Genomic DNA, 13,717 nt, shown 5'->3' with positions numbered 1-13,717 from the left:
GTTGTTTATTCTCTTCTTTGGGACCCAGCGATGAAGGTGTTGACAGTTCTGTTGTCGGCGTAGATGTGTTTGAGATGAAATGCTTGAGAAGTATGATAGGGGTTACTAGGCTGGATAGAGTGAGAAATGAGGTGAGGAAGAGAACAGGGGTGGAAAGGGAGTTGGGAGATAGGGTTGATGAAAGAGTATTGGGATGGTTTGGACACATGGAAAGACTGAGTGAAGAAAGATTAGTGAAAGAAGTGTGGAATGCAGATGTGGAAGGAGTGAACATGAGGGGCAATCTAGGATGAGATGGATGGATGGGGTAAAAGGGGCATTGGGAAGGAGGGGAATGTCTATTGAGGAAGGATAGGAGAGGACAGAAGGTAGAAGTGAATGGAGAAGAGTTGTGTATGGATGATGCTGTGATGCATGAGGGGGAGTTGGTGGGGGGTGGGGGTGGGGGAGTATGTATGAGAAATAAATTGATGCAGCCCAGAGGGATTTCTCCCTATCTTCTCCTTTTCTGCATGAGGGGATGGAGAGGGGGGTCGCTATGAATGTGCTGTGTCTTGCAACACTGCTTCTGACCCAGTGGAGTGGACAAGATGCAGGGATGACCAGTCATCCAGGTGCCAAGAGGGAGGGAAGAGGGTAGAGGGGAGTGGGGTATGTTAGGGAGGGAATGGGTGGGAGTGATTTCTATGCCCCCCCCCCCCCTTTTCTCTCTCTCTCTCTCTCTCTCTTTCCCTCCCTCCCTCCCTCCCTCCCTCCCTCCCTCCCTCCTTCCCTCCTTCCTTCCTTCCTTCCTTCCTTCCTTCCTATTTCCCGTGTAAGGGGGAAAGGAGCCTTTGGTATATGTATGAATTTTTTTTAATATATGTTGAATTTCTTAACATGCTGTAAACTTTTTTGCTGTAGCAATGATCTTTCATATTTTACAGAAACAATACAGAAATTTCGTTTATTACGGAAAAATGCCCAGATGACATTAATGAATTCCATAGAACGAGCCATATGGAACTGGATGGATACCTATCCAAATGAATTTGCTGATTTGCAGGTAAGAATTAAAGACATGGTAACTTGATTTTGAAATAGAATTTGTGATCATGTGTTAACCATATATTGAGGGGACAAGGAGAGAGGGTCTGTTTAAATCAAGTTGCCCTGCTGTGGATGTACTCTGTCTTGGTGCATTGCTTCTGACCCAGGCAGTGGACAGTAAACAGGGATGACATATCATCCACAAAGTGCTAAGATGAGAGGGAAACAAAGGTGGTGGATAGAAATGGGTGCATGCTATGACTGACTACCTCCCTTATAAAGGGGAGGAAGCCCTTGGTATATAGATAGGTTTATTTATTGGTAGGTTTATTGACTAGCTCAACTATATAGAGCATATATTTCATATTCCAGTACCAAATGCCCTTTTCCCCTTGTAAGAGAGATGGCATACATATCCAGTTAATGCCCCTCCTATCTTAGTAATTCATGGATGGAGGGTCATTCCTATTCCCCACCACACAGCTTGAGTTGAAGGAAATGCTGTAAGGCACAGTGATTCCATAGCAGGTTCCAACAGCTGGAGCTGTTTTAACGCCATAGCTTCATTATGTGGTGATTCCTCCCTCTCCTCAACAGTTCAAAATACTTAACAAAATGGATGGGAATGTCACTTTTGGCCTCATCACCCTTTCATCTATTGACAGTATTCCTCCGTTCTCTCTTGTCTTTTGCACTCTTTTCTTGGCTCCACAGACATTTCTTACATTCAAGATCCCCTTTGCTGCATCCCTCCACTTTACTATTGGTTATGCTCTCAAGTATCACTCCTGTAGCTTCTGCTTTACATGTGTTTTGTCAGTATTTCTTGCTTATTCTTTTCATGTGTCCAAACCACCTTAGTATATTATAAAAATATGTTAGTATCATTTGCATAAGATTTACTTGCACATATTTTGTGATTTCATGTATTGCCTTCATGCATCTTCTTTCCACATTTTCCACTGAGGTGCAGATAGGATTAAGAATCATTGTTATTGACATGGTTTACACTGAAGTTAAGGAGGAAAGAATAGCAAACTACCATCTATATCACACAAAACATCCACAGAGAAACACATGCACACTCAGATTAATAAAGAAACTCTTCAAGAAAAACTGCCAATCTCAGTACTCCAACAACTTTAGACATAAGCTTCATAGAGAAAATTCTCCCACACCTGACAAGAACCACACTGGTATGCTTGTGCTCAGGACACTATCAAGCATTAAAACAGTATTGACACAAAATAGGTCTGACCACAGAATCAAATTACCTTAGATGTAACCACCACACAGAAGACACATAACACCGCATAATACTACTACTACTTCTTAATCTTCTTCTTCTTCCAGCTATTCTTTTTAAAATATTTTGCCACATGTGGCATGTCAAGGGATTGGAGATTCCTTTAGTGTTTTCCTTTCATGAAGAGGGAATACAGGTAGTCGTCGACTTACGACTGATCGACTTTACGACCACAAGATGGTGCAATAATATCTAACATTTAATAGAGTAATAGAATTGCAATGTTATGCCTGGCAGTGCAGTACATAACTCCGCACGCTGCGAGACGCGAGTACGATAGTTTTGGCAGGCTACCGGCAGCGTCAGCATCCCAGCCAGCTAAATATTCTTTCATTTTGTTTGTTTGAAGTAAAATGCTTCCTAATTTTGCATTGCATTTTGTATTTTTATATGTTTTGCAATTAATAAAATATAACAAACTTTTTATGCCTAGGCTAGTTTGTCGTCGATAACAATATGTTCGGTAAAGTACGTAAACGAAAAGAATGTGTTTTGTTGAAATAAAAAATCCTAATTTTGCCTTACATTTTGTATTTTTAAGTTTTGCAATTAATAAAATGTAACTATTTTTATATATATATATATATATATATATATATATATACCTAGTCTGTTGTCGATGACAAAATGTTCGGTACAGCATTTTGTATTTTTATGTTTTGCGATTAATAAAATCTAAAAATGTAACAGTAAACTTTGTTTATGCCTAGTCTGTTGTCGATAACAATATTTTCGGTTCAGTACGTAAACGAAATGAATGTTTTGAAATAAATTTTTTTCCCTAATTTTGCTTTACAATGATGCTAATGTAACCAACAAAAAAGTATTTGTAGGTCAAAGATGACAGGACTTTATTCAGTATGCGTAGGCCTAGGCTACGTTTCCTAAAGAAAATGATAAAGTTAATGAATATTAAACAATGTAGCTCAAAGATAATAAGATTTTATTCAGTATGCATACGTTTCCTAAAGAAAGTCTGATGGTAAAATAATACAAAGGTTAACAAATACAGTATTAAATATCATGGGTCAAAGATGATAGGATTTTATTCAATATGCTTAGGCCTAGGCTACGTTTCCCAAAGAAAATCAGATGAAATTATTAAAAGTTAAAAATACTATACAACATGGTTCAAAGATGCTAAGATTATTTCAGTATGCTAAATATAATATACAATATATATATATATGTGTGTATATATATATATATATATATAAAGGGTAATATATAGACCGACTTGCGTCCAGATCGACTTACGACCTGTCTGTCGGAACCGAACTCGGTCGTAAATCGACGACTACCTGTACATGCTTTGCCTCAGTCATTTCTTACAAGGGTGAAAAGACATCATTATCCTTATCATTGTTAGTATTTATTTTTTTTTCCTTTTCTACAATCCAAGCAGAAGAGGCGAAATGAGGAACTAGCTAAGTGCTGTGAAATCATGTTTGAGCAGCTGGACAGTGTTGCTGAGAACAACAAACGGAAAGCAGCAGTTTGGCCTGTTCAGATTATGCTCTTGGTTTTGTCACCGGTAAGTGGCTGTTTTTGGCTATTTGTTTTATTTGCCAATCAAGTACATTATATACCATATGTGTTTATTTCTTAACCCTCATGTTCCATGGCATAATATTGTTCTTCACCAGTAATTATAGAAAAATACAGTCACTATCCAAGTTACGACGTACGCGAGTTACGACCACCTGTACTTACGACCACGTCTAGCAGATGCCTATTATGAGTTTACTGTATATGTCTGGCAGCACAGCACGTATGATAGTTGTGGCAGCCCGGCATCGCGTACGACAATTATAGCAGAGATGGAAAAGTTGCTATACACGTGGTTGGAAGATAATAGGAAAAGAAATGTAAAAGTGATTTTGCAAGCAGTGCTAAGTAAGGCTACAAATTAATTTCGCATGTTGAAAGAATGTGCAGGTGAAGAATACGCTTCACATGAATTAATAGCGAGTGCTGGGTGGTTTCGTCGCTTTCGAGAGCGTTACCAGGTTCACCACGTGTTGTCGAAAGGTGAGGCTGCTAACAGTGATGCGCCTGCAGCTAAGGCATTTGTGGAAAAGTTTGATAAATTAATTAAGGATGAAGGATATTTATGTACAGACGCTCCTCAACTTACGTTTTAGTTACGTTCCGAACGGCCGAACGTAAGTTGAAAATGAACGTAAGTTGTTACTGTACTATACATCCATAAATTCTATTACCGTATCTTATAAAACACCCCTAAATCATTAATTATACACATAACATTGTAAAATAATAACATTAATTTCAAATTAATTAAATTCAAGCAACATAAATTGAGATGGTGGAGGAGGAGTAGGAGGAGGATGAGGCAAGGCATGTTCAGTTTGTCGTTTGTGCAATGTAAACAATGGACGCAGCATCATGCGCAAGTATCGTTTGAACTACGGAGAGCGCGCTAAACTAAAAAATTCACTTTTTTTTTTTTTTTTTTACAATTTTTTTTTTAGTCAGTTCAAACGTAAAATCGAAAAAACGTAAAACGAATGAACGTAAGTAGAGGAGTGTCTGTACTTACAACCACGTCTAGCAGATGTCTATTATGATTTTACTAATAAGAATACTCTATAATAAGTATTTTCTTTCTTTAACCTACCATATCATATTAATAACTAAGCAACTGAAAACAATGCTGTATACAACTGTAGGAGAGAAGCCAAACGCAGAGTATGGTATCCAATGTATTTAACGTTTCGCCCAGCAGGGGTTCTTCAGAAATAACATAGTGGACAAACATCTGACTCCTTATATAACCCGAGCTTGAGGGAAGAACTGAACATGAAACTGGTGTAAACACAATTTGCATAAATTGCTTGTTACTTTGTTATTGAAATTGCTAAAGGTTTATTTATTGTAAAAAAAATCCATTGTTTTGATTTACATTATCAATGAGAGATATAAAAACAGATTCAAAACATCTACGTTTCATAGTATGGTTTTTATATTTAATAATCTTAGAATTATTCCAGTCAGCAATGTGGCCTATATCGTATCTATGTCTAACAATGTCATTATTCATATTGTAAGTTTTCATATCATATTTATGTTCCGATATTCTTTTATCAACACCACGGAAGCTTGCCGAGCTGATTTTCACAACATTACCACCAGCTCGGTAACAGTTGACAATCTTATAAAAAAAATTAAATAAAAGTAGGGAAAATGTTCGTCAAGCAGATGTTTACTGTGTGCCATGTTTAGGTTGTAGAAAGGTCTACATTGGTGAAAGTTTCCGTGGTGTTGATAAAAGAATATCGGAACATAAATATGATATGAAAACTTACATACATACATACATATACCAAGGCTTTTTCCCCCTTACAAGGGAGGTAGCCAGAAAGAAAAAGGCATAAAATCACTCCCACCCATCCCCTCCCTGAATACACTCCACACCCCTCCACCCTCCCTCCCATCTTAGCACCTCCTGAATGACGGGTCATCCCTGCACCTTGTCCACTGCCCTGGGTCAGAAGCAGTGTCGCAAGACACAGCACATCTACAGCAAGGCCGCTTCATTAAATCGGCGACCCCCCCCCTTTCCATCCCCCCATTACATAAAATGAGAGGACGGGGAGAAATCCCTTTGGGCTGCGTCAAATTTTGCTCACACATACTACCTCATCCCCCATTCCACCTCATGCTATCACAACATCATCCATATACAACCATTCTCCATTCACCCCTGTCTTCTGTCCTCTCCTGTCCTTCCTCAATAGACATTCCCCTCTTCCCCAAAGCCCCCTTCACCCCATCCATCCACCTCATCCTACAATATGAATAATGCCATTGTTAGACATAGATACGATACAGGCCACAATGCTGACTGGAATAATTCTAAGATTATAAAATATGAAAACCATACTATGAAACGTAGATGTTTTGAATCTGCTTTTATATCTCTCATTGATAATATTGATCGAAACAATGGATTTTTTACAATAAATAAACCGTTAGCAATTTCAATAACAAAGTAACAAGCAATTTACTCAAATTGTGTTTACACCAGTTTTATATTCGTTTCTCCCCTCAAGATCGGGTGATATAAGGAGTCAGATGTTTGTGCACTATGTTATTTCTGAAGAAGCCCTGTTGGACGAAACGTTAAATACATTGGATCCCATAAGTTAAGAAAAAAATATTAAAAGGAAACTACAATTTAAAAACCTTAAGAATGGTAAGCAAGGTTATATCTAATACGTATGTGTGTGTGTGTGTGCGTATACAGGTATAGTATATACATACAGTACCTGCATACGTATATATACTGAAATACAGTACAGTATTAAAACATTGAAAAACTAAGAAAAATTACAAAAAGGAAAGTAAAAGGCATAAAATTGAAAAATAAGCAGTAAACAGCTTGTATCTAATAGTATTCAATAGAAAAATTTACTTAAAAATGCAACAGATTGATATCATGTATCCTAGCGTATAACCCTCGTGTCAGCCATTTTGAATGGGATGCGACTTACGACCAATCCGACTTACGACTGGTTGGTCGGAACCAATCTAGGTCGTAACTCGGATAGTGACTGTACATGTACGAGTAAGATTAGATGTACAGTATTACAAAATTTATTTTGTATTGTAGAAAGTCTAGGTCTAAAAGCTGTTGTTTGTGGATGACACTGCACTTGTAGCAGGATCAGAGGAGGGATTGAGGAAGTGACAGAGTTTGGGAAAGTGTGTGAAAGAAGTTGAAGATAAATGTGGGTAAAAGATGATGAGATGTACAAGGAGAGAAAGTGGCAGCAGACTGAAAGTGAGTATTAAGGGAAAGAGACTGGAGGAAGCGGGTATTTTTAGATACTAGGGTGTGAATGTCGCAGGAAAGGGAGGAGTGGAGGTAGAATGTAGATTGAGAGAAGTGAGTAAATGCCTTTATGGGTTAAAAAGTGTAATTAAAACTAGATATTTGGAAATGGATTCTAAGAGGAGATTGTATGAAGGGGTGATTGTGCAGACAGCACTGTATGGGACAGAAACATAGAACATAAGAGAGGAAGAATGAAGGAGATTGAATGTGTTTGAGATGAGGTGTCTGAGAAGTATGTCAAGGGTTACAAAGGATTACAAAGGCAGAGCATGCCGACAGGAGACCTTTTGGTCCATATCTAGGTCGGATGTGAAAAAAAATCATAATAATAATAAAATAATAAATAAAAACTATAATAATGTAAATAACAAAGAAAATACATAAATAAATGCATAGGTATAGTTAAATGATAAACAGGTAAATAGTAAATAATAATAAATTGACTTATAACTAATAATAAATGAAAATCAAACAGACAAATGATAACAAAACAAAAACAAATAATATAAAATAAATTATAATCATTACAGCATCTTGCTTAGGTGTTTATCTAAATGATTCTTAAAGCTTCGAACTGAACTACATTGCACTACCTGTGCAGGAAGTTTATTCCATTCATTAACTACACGGTTGGCAAAGTTGTTTCTACCTACTTCCAAATTGAATCTATTTCCGGACAGTTTGAGACCATTGTTTCTTGTCTGATTCTCATTCAATGTGAAAATTTTGTCACTTTTGATGTCAATTCCCTTTAGAATTTTAAAGACCAGTAACAAGTCACCTCTGAGTCTACGCTTTTTTAGGGAAAACAGATTCATATGTTTTAGACGATTTTCATATGATTCATTTTTGATATTTGGAATCAGTTTTGTGGTTCGCCGTTGTACTTTTTCTAGTCTGTTAGTGTCTTTAATGACATTCGGTTACCATACGGAAACAGCATATTCCAAATGTAGACGAACTAATGATTTATATAGCTTGTTAATGAGTGATGGACTTTTGAAATCAACAGATCGCACAGTCAGTCCTAGAATCTTATTTGCTTTCTCAGAGGCTGAAATACACTGCTTGGATGATTTGAGATCGTTACTGATAATTACGCCGAGATCTTTTTCACTATCCACTTTTGTTAATGAATTTCCAAATAACTTGTAATTGTGCTTACTGTTATTTTTACCTATGTGCATTACCTTGCATTTACTTGTGTTAAATTTCATTAGCCACTTTTCAGACCATTGCTGTAATTCATCTAAATCTTCTTGAATATCTAATTGGTTTAAGTGATCATTTGCCATTCCACACAGTTTTGTATCATCAGCAAATTTTGAAACAGTAGATTTTAGTCCATGGTCTATATCATTTATATATACTATGAATAGAAGTGGCCCAAGAACGGAACCCTGAGGAACTCCACTTGTAACATTTTTCCATCTAGATAGAGTGAGAAATGAGGAGGTGAAGAGGAGAACAGGGGTGGAAAGGGAGTTGGGAGATAGGGTTGATGAATGAGCATTGGAATGGTTTGGACACATGGAAAGAATGAGTGAAGAAAGACTAGTAAAAGAGGTGTGGAAAGCAGATGTGGAAGGAGTGAACATGAGGGGCAACCTAGGATGAGATGGATGGATGGGGTAAAAGGGGCTTTGGGAAAGAGGGGAATGTCTGTTGAGGAAGGACAGGAGAGGACAGAAGACAGGGGTGAATGATAGCAAATACAGTGTTTAGGAAGAAGGTCATGCTTAAGAACACATGGGAGAGGTGGTGGAAGGAAGGGTGGCAGAATGAGCGTTAACCACTTCACTCCGGGCCAAAATCTCGCGGGCAGCATTAGCTGCCAGACGTACGATGTTGCGTCATAATACTCACATCATAAAAAATAGTCACCGCTTATATCGATCGTTCTCTCTTTCACCCGTGAATTTTGATAACCATAGAAAATGTGATGAAGCCAGTTTAGAGAGTATGTCAGTCACGCAGGGACAACTACAATAAATATAATCAAGACGCCGATATGGCAGCCTCATGTATCCACCTGGTCCCCATGCCGCCTACGTAGGCGGCACTGTATGGAAGGGGTTAATGGACTATATAGTGGCAACCAGGAGTATACTAGGAAGAGTTAAGGATGTACATGTTCTAAGGGGAGAGAGTGAAGGAATATCTGATAATTTTTTGGTGGAAGATAATATGAGAGTGGAGAATAGGTGGAGAAAGAGGAAAAGGGCAGAAGGTAGGGAGGTACTTAAAGTGAACTGCTTAAATGAGAAAGAAAAGGAGGAGTATAAGAAGCTGAGAGAGGAGTGGGAGGGAATGAAGGATAAAGTAGAACTAGGAGTGGAGGAGGAATGGGGATGGATCAAGGAGGGAGTCATAAGATGTGCAAAGATGGTGTATGGAACAAGGAGGATGGGAGGAAATAGAAGGAAAGGTAGTGAGTGGTGGGATGAGGAAGTGAAGAAGGGTGTATAAGAGAAGCAGGCTTTCATAGATTGGTTACAATTTAGGATGAGGGAATTGTATGAGAGGTACAAAGTAAAGAGAAGTAAAGCATAAGATAAAGGAGGTAAAGAGGAGAGCAGATGTGAAATGGGGTAAGAGTATGACAGAAAATATTGAAAGTAATAAAAAAATGTTTTGGAAAGAAATGACAAGAGGAAGAGGAAGTGAATCAAGTAGAGAAAGGTAACAGGTGCAGATGGATAGATGATAATGGAAGAGAAGGCAGTGAGAGGACGGTGGGCAGAGTATTTTAGGGAGATGCTAAATGTGAAGGAGGACAGGGAGGGAAAGGTAGTTGCAGTGGGAAAATACTAAGAAAATGACTGTGATGAGTGAGGAAAATGGATGAGAAATAAGGAAAGATTAAGTGAACGCAGCTATTAAGATGATGAGAGCAGGCAAGGCACCTGGGTTGGATGGATACCATGCAGAATGTCTGAAAAAAGGAGGTACATTTATGGTGGACTGGCTGGTGAGGTTATTTAATGTTTGTTTAAGAGAGGATAGAGTGTGGGAGGACTGGAGGAGTGCCTGTATAGTTCCACTTTACAAGGGAAAGGGGAACAAGTGTAAGTGTAATAGTTTCAGAAGGATCAGCTTGTTAAGTGTAGTTGGGAAGGCTTATGGGAGGGTCTTGATTGAGAGGATTAGGAGAGGAACAGAGGGAGTAAATGGTGAGGAACAGTGTGGATTTAGGACAGGTAGAGGTTGTGTAGATCAGGTTTTTGTGATAAGACAGATATGTAAGAAAGCTATAGGAAATGGTAATGATGTTTTTGGGGGTTTTATGTATTTGGAAAAGGCTTATGACAGGGTAGACAGTAAGGCACTGTGGGAGGTATTGCAGATATACGGGATAGGAGGAAAGCTGTTAAGAGCAGTCAATAGTTTTTATGAGAGTAGTAGAGCTTGTGTTAGGATTAGAAGTGGAGAGAGTGGGTGGTTTGAGGTAAAGGTGCTACTTTGTCAGGGATGTGTTATGTTGCCCTGGCTGTTCAATTTATACATGGATGGGGTGGTGAGAGAGGTAAATACAAGGATCAGGGATTGGAGATGGATAAAGAAAATGGAGAAAAGCAGGAGATAAGCCAGTTGTTGTTTGCTGACAACACTGCGCTTGTAGCAGGATCAAAGGAGGGATTGAGGAAGTAAGTGACCGAGTTTGGGAAGGTGTGTAAAAGAAGGAAGCTGAAGATAAATGTGGGCAAAAGTAAGGTGATGAGATGTACAAGGGGAGAGAGTGGCAGCATACTGGAAGTGAGTATCAAGGTAGAGAGACTGGAGGAAGTGGATAGTTTTAGATACTTGGATGCAAATGTGGCAGGAAAGGGAGGAGTGGGGGTGGAGGTGGAATGTAGATTGAGAGAAGTAAATGCCTTGGTGGATTAAAAAGTGTAATGAGAAATAGACATTTGGGAATGGATGCTAAGAGGAGATTGTATGTTAGGGTGATTGTGCAGACAGCACCGTATGGGGCAGAAACATGGAACATAAGAGAGGAAGAGAGAAGGAGTTTGAATGTGTTTGAGATGAAATGCCTGAGAAGTATGATACGGGTTACTAGGCTAGATAGAGTGAGAAATGAGTAGGTGAGGAGGAGAACGGGTGGGAAGGAAGTTGGGAGATAGGGTTGATGAAAGAGTATTGGGAGTGTCTTTGGATGGGATGGGTGGGGTAAAAGGGGCATTGATAAGAGGGGATTGTCTCTCGAGGAAGGATGGGAGAGGACAGAAGATAGGGGTAAATGGAGAAGGGTTGTGTATGGATGATGCTGTGATGCATGAGGTGGAATGGGTGGAGTATGGGCGGTGAGGGAGTATGTATAAAAAATTAATGCAGCCCAAAGGGATTTCTCCCAGTCTTCTCCTTTTGTGCATGAGGGGACAGAGAGGGAGGGTCGCCGAATCAGTGAAGCAGCCTTACTGTGGATGTGCTGTGTCTTGTGACACTGCTTCTGACCCAGGACAGTGGGTGAGATGCAGGGATGACCCATCATCCAGGAGGTGCTAAGATAATAGGGAGGGAAGAGGAGAGTGGAGTATGAAGGGAATGGAATGGGTGGGAGTGGTTTCTATGGCTTGTCTTTAGCTACCTTCTGTGTTAGGGGGGAAAAAGCCTTTGGTATGTATGCATAATACATAGAAATATAGTAAATTTTTTATAAGGTTGATTTCCTTTGTTAAGTAATATATATTATATTAATTCTTTTGTACCAACAGAAAGTGCTAGAAGAGATAGTAAATGCAGATGCTGGGGCACCATGCTCTCAGCGGCATTTCAAGAAGAAGCAGTTCATAGATCTTTTGAAGAAGGCTCTCATTCCACATACTCTGGGAAGAAATCTAACAGAGACGGCAGCAGTCACCTGTGTCAAGTTGTGCAAGATAGCTACATACATTAATATAAATGATTCCAATAATGTTGTGTTTGCCCTTGTGCAGAGCATCATCAATGACCTCAAGGTGTGATGATAGTAGTAATTAATTCATTAATTAATTGTCTCAAGTTTCATGAAGTAGAAAACCTGTAGCCCCACAGTGGTTGTCAATTGTCCTTGGGCCCTCCCATAGATCACTCTGGAAAGAGACTTTGGACTTGTATGTGTTGTATCAGTGTGGGACTATTCCTGTTGCCAACTGAAAGGGATAAGGGGAAGGGAGCAGTCACCAGTTGCCAGCTCTTAATGCATGAAAATGCTAGAAATACAATTGAAATTGACAGAGATCTTGGGTCAAGTCTGTGGCCAATGTCAGGGTTGACATGTTTTGGAAATGGGCAGCTTTGCTGTCCATATTGCAGGATCATCACCTGCATATGCCCTTTATTGGTCCCAGTCAGTAATAAGAGTGACAGGAATGATATGTCTAGTTTTATGGGTTAACATAGAAATACATGGGAGTTATTAAAAGTTAAGGATATTAATTAGAGTATAGATGGCAGTTATCAAAAGATATTAACAATAGAAGTTTAGACACCTAATCACATATAATTAGAATAGTGAATTATGTTAGTAGCTTTACAGGTTAGTTATGAAAATATGGTTTTAGTGAAAGTAAAAGAATATTATCTTGGTTTACTTCTTGTATATGAATGATGAGATTTATTGAGAGAACTCCATCCTCTTTCTTTTGGTAATTGGAGGTCACTTTGTGGTTAGTTTTGAATGTAAAACTTGGGAACAGCACCTTGCAAAAATTAAATGGAAAACAGCACTTAGAAAAAATGTAAAGTTACATGTTTTGAGGGGGGAAGTATCTACAATAGATAATTTACTAAACCTATGTACTCAGTAATATTTTTCTCAACTTAGAGTGCTGGATACATTATAATTACAAGTAAGAGGATCAGAGTGTAGAAGGCATCAAAAGAAAGTATCTTTATTGATAGTATGATTTCTTTTAAGAAAAGGAGCATTGGCACTAATATATATTCTCCTACAGGTGCTGCTTTTCAATATTGTGAAACCTTTCTCACGGGGGCTGTCCTATATCTGTCAGGATGTGGACCTTATGATTGACTGCTTTGTGTCTCTCTTTCGAATCAACCCACACAATAATGAGGCTCTTAAAGTATGCCTCAATCCTAGCTCACCTTTAACCTACCATTTTGTGCTCGTCAGCTCTCTTTACCGGTAAGAATTTTAAATTGTTTGGGTGTATACGTGGCCATCATGTATGTGTGGTATATGTGAATTTGCATAGGATATTGTCTGTACACAGTGGGATCCCCATATTCAAATGGTTCACTATACAAACAAAATGAATGATAAATTGAAAACTATTAGATTTGTATATTAATCTCTATATATCAAAAGCCTCTTCCCCCTTACAAGGGAGGCAGCTAGCCAAGGCATGCACCCATTCTCACCCATTCCACTCCCATCCACTACCTATTGTTTCTCTCTCATCATAACTCCATCTGGATGAAGGGTCATCCCAGTTCCTGCTCACTGCCCAGGTCAAACAATGCAGCAAGACACAGTACATCCACAGCAGGGCCACTTCATTCATGGCAGCCCTCCATCT

At 38.8% G+C, this 13,717-nt stretch overlaps 1 protein-coding gene across 1 annotated transcript in view; it reads left to right on the top strand.

Annotated features, from left to right (window-relative positions):
* The window catches only part of LOC143023144 (neurofibromin-like), a 375,045-nt gene that overhangs the window by 21,447 nt on the left and 339,881 nt on the right, over positions 1–13,717 (top strand). The window contains exons 6-9 of the mRNA XM_076181656.1: positions 927–1,045; positions 3,738–3,869; positions 11,912–12,154; positions 13,133–13,323. Coding sequence (XP_076037771.1) covers positions 927–1,045; positions 3,738–3,869; positions 11,912–12,154; positions 13,133–13,323 — 685 coding nt within the window. The remainder of the gene's footprint in view (positions 1–926; positions 1,046–3,737; positions 3,870–11,911; positions 12,155–13,132; positions 13,324–13,717) is intronic.

The sequence above is a fragment of the Oratosquilla oratoria genome, unplaced genomic scaffold (assembly GCF_046742065.1).
Source record: "Oratosquilla oratoria isolate Oo_2021 unplaced genomic scaffold, ASM4674206v1 SCAFFOLD45, whole genome shotgun sequence".
NCBI classification, from domain to species: Eukaryota; Metazoa; Arthropoda; class Malacostraca; order Stomatopoda; family Squillidae; genus Oratosquilla; species Oratosquilla oratoria.
This window is presented reverse-complemented; position numbering and strand designations above follow the sequence as displayed.